At 46.1% G+C, this 14,419-nt stretch overlaps 1 protein-coding gene across 1 annotated transcript in view; it reads right to left on the bottom strand.

The window, feature by feature from the left end:
• Positions 1-555: 555 nt before the first annotated feature.
• LOC144270031 (gamma-aminobutyric acid receptor subunit gamma-4) overlaps positions 556-14,419 on the bottom strand; it is a 71,216-nt gene continuing 57,352 nt past the window's right edge. Inside the window, exons 7-9 of the mRNA XM_077826199.1 lie at positions 14,010-14,162; positions 1,966-2,168; positions 556-846 (exon numbers count right to left, since the gene is read on the bottom strand). Of these exons, the coding sequence (XP_077682325.1) occupies positions 556-846; positions 1,966-2,168; positions 14,010-14,162 (647 nt within the window). The remainder of the gene's footprint in view (positions 847-1,965; positions 2,169-14,009; positions 14,163-14,419) is intronic.

Below are 14,419 nucleotides of genomic sequence, written 5' to 3'. Positions count from 1 at the left end.
GGAATGCACTGGTCCATCCCCAGTCTATGGCCATGCACCTTTTTTGGCAAGTACCATCCACATTTTGGACAACACTGGTTCCTGATGGAGGGGAGGATGTAGCCAGTTTCTCCTCCTCCACCTCCAGTCTTTGTGGACTTTTCCATCGCCCTACACCAGGGTCTATATCAACAGAAGCTGACTCAGAAGTAGAGTTGGTCGAGAAATTTATTTGATTTCCTGCCAAAATGAAAAAAAAATCACCTTTGTAAGCACTTTCTGTGGAATTATGGGGGTTTCATTGGAAATGGAGAAAGCATTCAGATTTGTATTTTTGCAGAAAACCAGAAATTTTCACAAGAAAATTTCCCATGTGTTGGCAACCTGTTTTTTATCAAAGAGTTTGGCCATGAATTTTTTCCCCAACTGGTTCTACTCAGAAGGGCAGGAAGGGGTTAAGGTTGGGCAAATGTCAAAACAATGAATGACTAAAATGAGAAGCCACACTGTTTCCCTTTTTCCTTTTTTGCAAATCTTGTTGGCCTCTGGTTTATTTCAGCACAGGTTGGGGAACAGCTAGAGATAGAGATAGGCAATCCAGTACACGATGTTGAAGAGCAGGAAGGCTGTGGGGAAGAAAACCCGGGAGTAGGAGTCCAGGCGGGAGATGTGAATGCGGATGCGGCCCTCCCGCCACGTCCCTGTCTGACAGTCCTCGATGCAGCAAAAAAACCTCTCACATTCCTTCCCTTCTAGGCAAGGGGTGCCTGACTCCTCCTCCTCCTCCTCGACCTCAGGAGGCCAGTGCATGAGGTTGTTGATGTTGATGGTGGTGAAGGAGGGCATCATGTGGGCATTGGCAGGTGGCTAGAACAAGGAGGAGAATGGGTTAGAGTTAAAGTAAAGATGAACCCTCATTCGCCCAGACAACAGACCCAGTCAGTCTCCTTTCATCTCCTGGATGTACTCAGTGCACAGGGATACTAGAGAGCTCTACTTTTCCATCTTCCTGTCTGACTATAATTCAGTTCCCTGGCATATCCTGGGCACAGGTCTGAGCAGAGAAGACCTGAGAGTGCTAATCCCCCAGTGCTGTCTCTGACATTTCATGCCCCACACAACAGATGTTTTTCTCAGCCTGTCACATTCCCACTGAGCCCAGATGCGGTCTAGGAGTGCAGGATGCTGCCCAGACATGTACTCTGATTGCCATCGTGTTTTCACATTCACCATGGGAGGAAAGCGTGGGCAGTGCAGTGATTATAACAGCTCACTCTTGGAGAGGAAGTATGTCTTCAACTCAGCAGCATAGCTCCTCTCCATCAGAACAAGGTGGGGGCTTGCAGGAGAGATCCAGAATTCAGGTTTTCAGCCTCATGCTACCTAGGAACTTGCGTGTAAAGCCCTGTTTAAGGTCAGATATGCAGGACTGGTTGGTGTGTTGATGGCACCCACTGTGAACTTAAGCAAAGCCCACTGAAAGGCATGAGTACAATGGCTAGATGTAATATGTCCATACTCAGCAATTCTCCTTATGTACTCTGAAGGGCACTGCCATGCCCCCAGACACCCCTTGTTCCTAGAGTTCTGCCTCTTCAAGCATCCCCCCATCCAGGGGTCCGCCAGCCCCTCTGATGCCTACAGTCTCTAAGGTTGGCTTCTTGCAACATCACACCCCTTTGGGGTGTTACTGCCTGTCCCTCTACCTTGCCTGGTCTCCGGAGCCCCACTCCCTCCCAGTCTATTGCTGTGTGTCTCTCCCTTTGGCACTCTCTGGAGTGGCACCCCATAACAACATAGCATGAGAACAGGCTTTGCACCATTCTGCCTTGTGAATACAATATGTTACTGGCCAGGAACCAAAGAGCACAGCGGTTCCCCGTGCAGACGGGATGGTAACATTCCTAAGCACTACCACGCTGCGGTGGCTTTGGGATATAGCAGAGCTAGCTCCCCATCCCCTCCCTCTACCTTGCCCCTGCCTACCAGTCTGGGTTTCTTGCTGTTGTTCTCCGGTGGTTTCTTGTTTCCCACCAGGTAGTTGAGTGTGGCGTATTCCATGAGAGCGGCAAAGACGAAGATGAAGCACACCGAGACAAAGAGATCCATGGCAGTGATGTAGGAGACCCTCGGGAGGTGCTTGCGGGAGATGGTACTCAAGGTGGTCATGGTGAGCACTGTGGTGATGCCTACAAGGGCACAGAGCACTGTCAGAAGTAGCAAAGCCAAGGAGAGGAGCCAGTTGCTTACGTATAACATTACCGGTCATCCCCTTCCTCCCTATGCCATCAGCACAGGATTGCCCAGTGGCTCCAGCTCTCCTCTTTCCCTGACTCTCCAAAGGGAGCCAGGATGTCCTGACTGGCCGGCAAGGAGGTGAGCGAGCTGTTCTATTACTGTATAACAGTTCTGTTTTGGGGATAGTGGAAGAGCTGGGCAGGGGAGTGTGTTCACCTGAAGTGTAATTCTATTCTGAAAAGGGATGCTGCAAAAACGCTCTGTAGGGTTCTGTGCCTATTGGGATTTCCATGACAAACATGCTCAGTTTATACGTAGAAGGAAGGTGTAAGAGATGGGGCCAACCTGATCCAGGGACTTAACAACATTCCAAATTTCTGTCATTAAAAGCTAGGGCCAAGATTTCTAAGAGGGTTGACTGATTTGGGGTGCCTCTGGCTTGAGACACCTAGGGCCATATTTGCCAAAGTGCTGAGCCTTAAATAGGAGCTGCAGTGCTCCACAACTCTCAGGCTCACACTCTAAGTGGCTCACCCAAGACCACCCCACACCAGTGGCTCCTTTTCAAAGCGCACACACAAGCATGAACAAGACACACAAGCGACAAAAGCAGCTCTTGTTATCCTTTCCACAATGCCCTACCTCTATCCCTTGCAGAGTTATGTGCAAAAGCTCCCAAGCCCAGGGTTCTGTCTTGTTGATTTGCCTGTAATGCCGTACAAAGAATAACATCTTTGCAAATTGTGCGGCTGCCCAGAACTCATTTTACCAGAGACAAATGGAGCTCAAGGCGCAAAAATATCCAGTTCTATTCTAAATCTAGAACCCACCGTTTGGCGAGTGCTCTAACTGTGGGGGAAAGAGTTCTATGGCAGGTTGTGCTCCTTTCCCACATGCTCTTGGTCTGTGCTAGGAAGAGCGGTAGCAGTTTCCAGCTGTGTGAGCTATAGGCATGCATTTACACACACTGTCCTGTCTGGGAGTGTTCTGGAAAGTCCCAGGGAACAGGGGACAGCATACAAAAGCCATATGGTAATTCTTGTCCTACTCTCTCCCCTCACTGTGACATCCCCCCCACAACCCTCTTCAGTCTCCCACATGCTTGCCAGGCCTTTACTCATTAGGTTATCTGTGCAAATTAGATTATAAATTTCTCTGGGCAAAGACCTTGTCTAATTTTTTGTCTATAAAGTGCCATACCCACCTACAGGACCATCTAAATCATTACAAATAATATCACCACAGGCAGTGTGGCACGGTTTGTATAAGAAGGTGGACTGTAAACAGCAAATGTTTCAAAGAGACACAAGTCAAAGAGTCTGCTTTTAGATTGTGCGTGAAAACTGGTAACACACAGGTGACAAAGTAACCCAAGGAGAATCCATCTTTAGGGTTCTGGTGTCTTGGCTTTTCATTGTCTGGGATGTTAGCAGAGCCTCCCTATGGAATCATAGCCTTGGCTTCCTACACTGAGTATCTGTGACTTGAAGGGTACATTTACACTTGGAGCTGGCGGGGGTGTGTGTGTGGGGGGGTGGTTCCTAGCTAGAGGAGACATACCTGCACTAGCTCTCATCAAGCTAGCATGCTAAAAATAGCAGAGTAACTGCGGTAGCACAGGGAGTGGCGGGAAGGGCTAACTACCCTGGTACAAACCTATCCAGACCCTGTGTGTACATACTCAAGTGGCTAGCCCGAGCCACTGTCTTTGCTACCGCGACTCCACTACTATTTTAGGGTGCTAGGTGTCATCAAGCTAGTGTGAGTATGTCTCCTCGAGAGGGGAATCACAACGTCCAGCCCCAAGTGGATATCCTACACTAGCGGGTGGGTCACACAAGTGAACCCTCGTGAGGCTGTCTCACTGCCACCTGATTTGTATGGTATAGTCCAATGTACTTCCCAATGCCAGGGACTTCGTAATGTTTTCAACAATTCTAAAGCATTGGCCACAGAAAATGCCTCCGAGTGTCCCCTTTATGGTCTGTGTCATGTCTGAGCCCAGCCCTGCTCCTGTTGAGGTCAGTGGCAATACTCAATGAAGGTAGAACTGGTCTGTGCGTGTGATACCAAGTCACCAGCACAACTCCACCAAAGTCAGTCTGTAACTGAGTGGAGAATTTGGCTCTGTTTAATTCCATGACGTAGACATGGCTGCAAATCTCCCAAGACCAGAACCCAAGGGGGATCTGTGCTAATGAGGGGGGAACAATAGGTAACCAGTAGTCTACCGATCAGATTTCTAAAGGGGTCTTTTTAATGAGTTAAGATGACACATCAGCTGGAAAAATTGAATTGCTATCACATGGTAGGCACATATCTGTTAGTTTTCAGCAGGGTGGATATAGATGCTGGAAGTAGTGCAGTTTTTCTATACCATGTAATGTTTAAACACTATTGGGCATCCAATCTGAAAAAATCATAAAATCACAAAAAGGGCCATAACTCGAAGTAACACAGTATAATTTTAACCAAAATTGTCAGCAACCTTCTAAATATAATTCCTAATGTGACTATGTACTCAAAATAGTACTGTTTTGGAAAGTTTGGGAAATATTTAACCCCGACGATATATTTTATGCATTTTCCCACATTTTTTTGCCTTCGGTCAAAGCAAAAGTCTGTAGTCACATGATAGTCAGAGCTCATTTGTACCATGTAATACATTAAAATATTTGTCATTATCTGTAGAATGGAGTGATCTGAGAAAAAGTTTTTCTGTCTGCTACTTTATGTTTTATGAGTATTGGTTAATTTCCAATGATTACTGCACTGGCAACTGATGTTAATAGAGCATATTGCAATATGAAATATTTTCAGGTCATGTTCCACTCTCTGGGCCAACACTGGACCTATGTAATGTACGATGATGCAATCTACTGCAAAGCACAGTTGATTAAATGGAGGAATCAAAACAAATTTGACACTCTTCACCTTGAGATGGGAGTCATACATCATGCAATGAATTTCATGGGTGATATATGGGCAGTGTGATGCAGGAAAGTGGGTTTGAAGACATCCTTGTGGAAGCCAAAATCTATGGTGCTTCCATCATCAGCCATGCTCTACGAGGGAAAGGATATAACTGTGGTGTTAGAATCCACAAACTTATGAATGAGGCAATGAATCGCTTGAAATGGATGGCACTTGGCGATTCCATGAGCAATGATGTTCTCCCAGATGACGAGAAGAGATGCATCTTGGAGAAAGCTCAAACATGCACTGAAGCATGTGAAGATGGGGAGATGGAACACAGAGAAAAGAGAGTGGAAACACAGAATGCCCTGGCAGTCTTCAAAAGCAGCGCCCAATCACTCCACCAGCTCATGGACACTTGTGTTACCCAAGGAAAAATCTGTTTAGATACATTTCTGTTCTGGGAAAACTATGTAACAGATTTCTCCCAACTACTGATGGATTACATTGTAGCAAGAGAAATGATAACAAGTCCATGGAGCTTGAGACATTTGCAGAAATGATTCCAGTTGACTTCTAGTGTGGTCATGGTAGATGGGATTATGTAAATGTAGCAGAAGCCAGAAATATATCATGCTCTATTTCATAGGGAGCAGTATACTGGACTGCCAGACCCTTCAAGGGTGTATGGCATGACTTGGCCATCAGGCAATCTCTCAAGAAGCACTGTGGGAATAATCAGCCTCTTTGCACAAAAGGTAAGGCTCTGACCAAATATTAGCTGACTGCACATTTTAAGGCAGCTGTAACAGCTATGACAAATGTGTGGAATTCAGCCTTCAGCAACAGATCTCCACAAAGAAGCTATCAAAAAGCACGACTGCTGATGAAATTGCTGTCCAAGATGTTATTAAAAGTTGTGACTGAAAGAATGACAAATCCTTTTAGCATTGAACCTGGAACAAGCCCATACACCAGACAGTTACTTGTGAACATTGCAACATTTCCTGTGACCCCATCTGAAACTGCAGAAAGTTTGCGTATGGCAAGAGAGAATGGCACACAAGAAAAGCAGTTTGTGACTAGTAGACTATGAAGCAGTGAGGTAGACCTCTCTGATCTCATAAAAAGTCATAATTTAAAATCATTAGGTCCTCCTGGAATCTCCCATTGCTTCGATGGATGAGGGTTCAGCTAGTGTTGACTTGAGTTCTGGGTTTATTTGTTTTTAGGGCTTCTCACATGGGAAGTGAGTTCAATCATGAATTTGCAAATGCGGTTGCATTTCTTGCAAACGCAGTCATTGTTGGGGGGAGGGTTTGAGCTGTTGGCCTTATGATGTGCTATCTTCTCCTACAGAGACCTCACATGCCACTCCTCATGGCACAGACCTCTCCATCTGGGTCTGTCCAGTGCAAGAGTTCCCAGGTTCTAATATCTGCCTTGCATGCTTTGAGGTTGGCCTTCAAGGTGTCTTTCTATTTGAGGATGGGTTGACCCTTAGAGCATGTTCCCGAGCTCAGTCAGCTATTCAGTGTAAGGAAAACCTCCATGCAGATCACGTGTCCCACCCAGCAAAGTTGAACCCTGATGAGCATGTTCTTGATTTCAGAGATCTGGGACCTCTCAAGGACTTCAGTGTTGGGGATCCTATCCTGCCACTTGATATAGCAGCTGGAGCTTAGGAAGCGAAGGTGGAAACTCTCCAGCTGTTTGATGTGGCACTGTAGACCATCCATGTCTCACAGCCATACAGGTGTAAGGTGAGTACAACAGTGTGGTGAATTTTTATCTTGGTTCTGAGGCAGACTCCACGCTCCCTCCAGAGCCTGTGGATGAGTCTGCCAGATGCCAAGCGTGACCTTGCTGGAAAGTGTGCTACCCAGGTAGCAGAATTTTGTGACTGAGCTGAAGGATGTGTTGTCAATTGTGTTGTTGGGATCATGGTGCTCATGATGCTGGTGGTCTGGTGCTGGCTGGTACATGCCCTTCATCTTTTTCAGGCTGATTGTGAAACCGAAGCATTTTCAGCCATAGGCAAAGAGGTCCACAATAAGCTGAATGTCCTTGAGCGCAGATGCAATAAGGGCACAATCGTCAGCAAATAGGAGTTCTCTCAATAGCTGTTCAATTACCTTGGTGTGAGCCCTAAGTCACTGTTGATTGACTAGACGCCCCCATCTCAGCTAAACTGGATATGTGCGCCTCTATTGAAGTCCCGTAATGCGAACAAGAGCTTGGCTGAGAAGACAATGGCAAAGAGGACTGGAGCCATTATGCATCCTTGTTTGGTGCCATTGATAGGGAAGGCTTCTGACGAGTCATCACACTCCCCATCACCCTGGCCATCATGCCATCATGAAATGAGTGGATGACATCAATCATCTTCTCTGGGCAACCAAATTTATGAAGGAGTTTACATAAGCCCTTGCAATTCACTATGTCGAAGGCTTCGGTTAGGTCAACAAACACCATGTACAAGTCCTTGTTCTGTTCACCAGCCTTCTTGTGTACTTGTTGGGATGCAAAAATCATGTCCATGGTTCCACAGCTAGCACAAAAGCCACACTGTGACTCTGGATACACTGAGTTCACTAGGTGGGAGACGAATCTGTTGAGGACAACCGGTGCAAGATCTTCCCTGCTATAGACAGCAATAAGATTCCACGATCGTTGTCACAGCTAGAGATGCTTCTCTTCCTTTTCTATAAATGGATTATGAAAGCATCCTGATATTCCTGGGGCACAGTGCCTTGCTCCCATACAATTTTGGAAGGAGTGGTGAGTTTCCTGATCAGGTGGGCACCTCCACACTTGTATGCTTCAGGTGGAATACCGAGTTGGAGATTTGCCGGTGGACAGCTGCTTGATGGCCTTAGTAACTTCATCTAAAGAAGGATCCATAGATAACTCCTCCAGGACAGGATGCTGTGGGAGTAAGTCAATTACTTCAATGAGTGACGGCTCAGGACACTATCAAAGTACTCCGCCCAGCGAGAGAGAATCTTGTCTTTGTGAGCAGCTGGTTACCATCTGCTATAAGGATGGGGCTGTGCCACTGGAGAGTGGGCCATACACCACATGGAGACTTACGTAGAATCATACTTGTTGGCTGCTTCCTGCAGTTCTGCAGCCTTCTGCTCCCACCAGTGATTCTTCAGTAGCCTTAACTGGGTTTGTCACTTATGTTTGGTCTGGAGGTGTACCGGGACTTTTTAGCATCCAGCCAGGTGTCCAGACATTGCCAGTTATTGGGATGGACTATCAATGATTCTGCTTATTGCATTTAGCCATTTATTAGGCCTTTGCAGGAACTTAGCATAACTAAGGCAAGCCGGGAGTGGGGGGAATGACAGCTATCGCATGAAGTGGGCTTGACTCTACACCTCTCTGATATGCTGGGGTATGCATCTGTGAAAAACAGGAAGTCTGGCTATATTTCAGGACTGTTATTATTGGGAAATATGGCTGCCAGATTAACTGCTTGGAAATTGCTTGATTAACAATTATTTTTTTTAGTGATATGTTTTTGTAACACCTGCTTTTGGCCCAGTGACTGATTTTGTTTGGTCAGCAATATAACCCCCTTTTTTTATTGATATGTCTCTGTAACTTTTTGAGTATAAGAGGGGAATTGTGGGTCTGGGCCAAGTGGATGGCTTCGTGGACACGTTGAGATCTCCAGCCACCTGAATACCACTCCAAACTCCTAGCAGGTAATCATCAGTTTGGGGTGCTCTGTAACCTATTGTGTTTGTATGTGCTTAAGACTAAACAAAGCAGTGACTTCAAGTAAAGGCATCCTAGGGAGAGTGCTGGCTTTAAGTGAAAGCATGTGGTTTTGATTTGTTTGTGTCAGCCATATAGCAGGCAGAAGCACTGCATCTCCCTTGGTCTGTCCTGATACCACCTCACGGAGAGTAAAGTTACCTAGAGCTTTGGGTTCGGGGAGGCTGTCTGCTTCCCCAGCTGCCATGTGTGGAGCTAGGCAGCTTGCAGCATGCCTACCAACCAGATCAAGACCCACAAGGAAGTGAGGCGGGGCAACGCCTATTTGCCCCGATTGGAGAGTTGTTCTGGTGCTTCGGCGTGAGATTAGGCCTCTGGTGCCGAGACTGAGGTAGTGATACATGTGCTCAGAGGCACCAAGGGAACTTTTAGAGCAAAAACTTAGGTGCCAAGTGAGTTAGGAACCTATGGGGTTGGGTGGCAGCTGAGGGGGGATTTTTGTGGCTCATGGAGGTGCCTAAAATGGGACTTAGGTGCCCAAGTCCCTTTGTGGATCTGGCTTTGTGTGCCTATTGTGTGGACTGAACATTCTTAGATTCCTCTGACTTTGGTGTGGGCCTGTGGCATGTACTGAGCACGCTCCTTCTCAGTGCACTCCCCAGCTCAGCACTGCAGGCCTGCTGCTTCAGCAAGGTCTGTACTGCTACCGAAAACTCTGCTGGCATGCCCAGGGTAGTTTGCCCCATTGTAAAAACAGGTCAGAGGTAAGGGGAGGCTCTAGTCATCCAAGATCCCCAAACTTGTATCCCAGATGTTATTCGGGGTCTTCATCAGGCATGCCAGCTCTCAAGCCAGTTTGGCTCTGCATTTGCATTTTAGAACATTTTAAAATTAAACAGCGCTCATTTGCTGGAAAAGGAAGGGAGCTGAATCTCAGGAACCCCATGACCGTGACCCCAAATGGTACCCAACGCTTTCTCCTAGCTTGCAAATTTCCACACCAATCTGACTGGTCTATGAACTTTAGAGCACTTTGAAAATGTACTTTTGAACAGAAATGCTATCGCAGCCTTTGGGTGTCTCTTGCGCCTGTTGGCATTCCAGGTTTTGCTCACAGCAGCATCACTTTGTAAAACCAAAGTAAAAATGTAATAGAGTTTGGATGATTGGGTTTTGGAGCTGTGTGTTGTTCAGCTCAGGGGAAGGCTAGTGAGATGATGTGATCTATGTGAATACTGTTCATTTCCCCTCCAGCTTTGTGCAAAAATCTTCCTTTCCCATCCCGAGAACAAGCATGAAATGTCAGCGGTGGTGTGTCAGTAACCTAACTGCATGCTGCCATTTATAAGCCTGCTCCCATTACCGGCAGTGTGAGCACTTTTGAGAGCAAAGAGAAGAAACAATCAGACATGGTCACACGGGAAAGATGATACAACAATGTAGAAGGTAGCTATGTCTCCACCTGCTGATGGCTTTACAAAGTAGGGCCATGCCTTTGAATTCACGGCATGGGCAGCCCTGACCTATCCAGACAGTTAATGAAGAACGCAGCAGTCGCTGAATTAAGTAGTCCTTGCTCAGTATCACGAGCAAGAGCTGAAGGTAGGTAACTGCAGTCCAACCCAGCTGCAGCTTTCCCAGAGTCAGCAGCCTGTGTCTCACTGGCACCTCGATTGTTTTTTTACCACAGTACATCTCTGGATAATATGCGCGACATGTTGTTTGCTAAGAAGAACAAAACAAGGGAGAAACTGCCTCCAACAATGGCCTCCTTCAGGCAGCATCTGAAATGCGCAAACGGTCAGCCCTACATATGGAATCATGCAACAGTTCTGTATCTTCAAAGGTCCCCTGTCAACAACAGATGGGTGATAGCATGGGACATCTTGTTCCTAAAATGGCGGTGCTGCCACCTGCTCCGGAAGCCATCCTCACCTTTGTGTATTGTGGCTCTGAGAGTATCTGTGCAACAAGGAGATGCAAATACCACAGGGAAGATATGGTGTTATGTGATGCATGCAGCTGTGACAGTGACGAGTGTAGCAACAGAGTATCAAACACATCAGAAAGGTTCTGTGGGGAGAATAGAAATGTTTCAACTATCTCCAAATTACTGTGGCTATTTTATGAGTTAATATAGCTTAAAGGGGTGTCGATGAGACATTCAGTAGTTTATAGTTATATGGAGAAATTACATAAGAGTGCATGATTATACTTCGTTATTCACATGATATATTCATACAAGACAGTCTCCAGCCGTTCTACTAAGAATCATTACTGTTATATAAGTAGTTTACATAGATTGTCATTGTATTCAGTGATGGTAAGAAGATAATTACAGTTGTACTAAGTTTGCTTTAGACTTACGTCTCCAGCCAAGCAGATAACATCAAAAATATATGTTATGTAATTAGGGGGTAGGGGGCCTTATTATTTGCATAACTTCATAAAAATAGCAGACAGAAAAACTTTTCTCAACTCAGTCCATTCTACAGATGATGACAAACGTTTTGATGTATTACATGGTACAAACAAGCTCAGACTATCATGTGATTCCAGATTTCTGCTTTAACTGAAGGCAAAGTAGTACAGAAAAATGCATAAAATATATCACGTGGACTAAATATTTCCCAAAACAGTATTACTTTGAGTATATAATTACATTATGAATTGTATTAGAAAGTTTCTGCCAATTTTGGCTGAAATTAGACTGTTTCTACGAGTTATGGCCCTTTTTGTGAGTTTGATTTCTTTGGATTAGATGCCTGATAACATTTAAACATTTTGTGACACAGAAAAGCTGCACCACTTCCAGCATCTACATCCATGATATGTGCCTAACATGTAGCAATGAAATTTTTCTAGTTGATGGGTTACACCTTAGTGCCCAAAATGGGTCTGGGCTGGTAGACTACAGGCTCTGAACTGTGGAGGACCAAGTGTGAGATTCTTGGATAAACCTGTGATGAGTGTAAAATTCCTGGAGAAAACAATGGTGCATTTCTAGTAGGAGCGAGTTAAGCTATGGTCCACCAAGGGCCAAACTCCTGTAACTCCATTAACATCAATGAAGTGACACCCACAATGAATTTGGCCTGTGCAGTTAGAGCCCAATCCAAAGCCGAGTGAGTGAATGGAGGTCTTTCCTTTGACTTTAATGGGGGTTGGATCAAATGCTCAAATATCTCATATGTGGGATCCTGTAGCCCATTCACAGGAAGCAAATGTGGAGGTTGCAGTCTCTGAAAATAGCTCCCGTGGTCAATAATGTGAACTCAGCCAGAGTGCTGCATGGTACAGAGGGTTCTGGAGTGGGCACTCTCCATACTCCTGCTTCTCCATTGCTAAGCCAAAGTTATCCTTCCTTCTATCCCTTCCAACCTGCTGAGGTTGCACAGGATATAAGTGGGGGTAGATTTCAACCTAATATATTTTCCTATTGTGTTTGCATTAGCATCTGGGATATGACTTAGCAGATTTTTCAAATACTACTGAAAGTAACATAAGGGTCTCTAATGTAGGCTGACTCTGTCTTTAAATAGATATGGGATTATTTTTATGAAATACAACAGGGCTATAGAGAGAATACGTTACTCTTGACATCCTGAGGCTCAGCATCCCATAGGGAGAGCCCCCTCCTGGGTAAATCCAGTTGTGGAAATCTGCCTTTGGAACATATTTTTCTGCAACAGTGCTTTTTCCAGCCCTGCAGAATGCCCTGTTTGTTGACATTTATTCCTTCAGATGCTTAGAATGCAATTGATCTCTACCTCTATTGAAACCAAGATTAAATTCTCCACTCCGCTCCCTGCTTTTTTTTATGGGGTGGGGGTGGCATTACAGAGATTGTGAGAGCATCCAACTAGCCCTGTGCAATGATGATGGTCTCTCCAGTGTCAGAGGAGATCTCACAGGCCTGATGCTGTTATCAACAAGCCAGGTGAAAGAAAGTGAGAGTGGGGAGGGGAAAAGAATACAAGATGCACCTCATACTGCAGAACACAAATAGAGTTAAGAGCCTGGAAATGGGATCAGAAGAACTAGAGGTGGTGAAGACCTGTTAGATCTCTAAACGGTATCTCCTGCTAGTGGGACCCCCTGCCTCCCCATATATACGAACATAAGAATGACCATACTGGGTCAGACCAAAGGTCCATCTAGCCCAGTATCCTGTCTGCCAACAGTGGCCAATGCCAGATGCCCCAGAGGGAATGAACAGAACAGGTAATCATCAAGTGATCCAGTCCCTGTCACACATTCCAGCTTCTGGCAAACAGAGGCTAGGGACACCATCCCTATATAGTGGAGGCATCACGGGACAATAAATGGAGATTACTCTTGATCCTAACCAAACAGTCAAAATATGCTTTGTACCTGATCTCTGCCAGAGATGGTTAGCAAACCTAGACAATGAGCAGGGTCCTCACCTCTCCGCTTGCCTTGCACTCGTGTGTGCACACACCTGCATGCATCTGAGCCTCAAACCCTTACCGGAGCCCGCTGTCAGACTGGCACCCCACTGGATAAAAAGTAGTAGCTCTACCAAGTGCACCAAAGAGATCTTCCCCCCGATAGCACTCTTCTCTCAGGAAGTCGCTGTTAGATACATAACTCACCCATGTGGCAGGCGAGCCATGGCTGGCGGAGTGGTGCGACAGGCACAGCCTGCTAACGTGATCTAACACTTCTCTGTGTCTATGTGTGTCTGTCGGTCTGTCATTGTCACTGGCTTGGAGGAGAACAAGTGCCAGGGTTTCTCTCAGGCTAACGTGCAGAGACCCATGATGCACTGCAGATTCTCCGCTAGCCAGAACTGCAGTCTCAGCTCTCGCTTGCTCTCAGGCCTGTGTCAAGGATGGAACATTACAGACGAGGTGGCCTAGCATCTAGGATGCTGGGTAACATTTTCAAAAGTACCTAAGTCCCAGAGCCTCAAAGGTACTTAAGCACCCGTTGAAATCTGTGGAAGTTAGGTGCCTAAATACCATTGAGGATCTGCACCCACATGCCCCAACAGTCTAAGTCCCATGAATTTTCACTAGCCCTGCTGAGTCACTTAGACATTTTGGAAAATGGCCCTTGCCGGCTAGCTGCACACACCTCTGCTGAGACAACAGGCGCCGGAGGTACAGTACAGTCTGCCTTACCCAGAGAAGTCCTGGCCGGTGTGGAGTCTCTCTTGATCCAGAAGGAAACCCAGGACAAAACTACAGTCAGGATACAGGGGATATAGGTCTGAATGGCAAAATAGCCCATCCGCCTGCTCAGATCAAAGGAAACCGTCATGACCATATAGTCCCCTAGAAAAAGGCCATAAAGAGGCAGACAAATCAGCATAGTAGGAGGTGGAGATGGTTAATCACCCTTTTATTCCTGTTATCTATCATACTTACACAGCCCCCAGGACCCTACTGTCTGAGCCCCTCACAAGCTTTAATGTATTGAGCTACACAACACCCTGGTAAGGTAGAAAAACACTACCCTCATTGGGCAACTGGAGACACAAAGTGACTTGCCCAAGGACATGCATAAAGTCTGCAGCAGACCAGGGAGTAGA

The sequence above is a fragment of the Eretmochelys imbricata genome, chromosome 9 (assembly GCF_965152235.1).
Source record: "Eretmochelys imbricata isolate rEreImb1 chromosome 9, rEreImb1.hap1, whole genome shotgun sequence".
NCBI lineage: Eukaryota > Metazoa > Chordata > Testudines > Cheloniidae > Eretmochelys > Eretmochelys imbricata.
The sequence above is the reverse complement of the archived record's forward strand: the minus strand, read 5'-3'. Positions and strand labels throughout refer to the sequence as shown.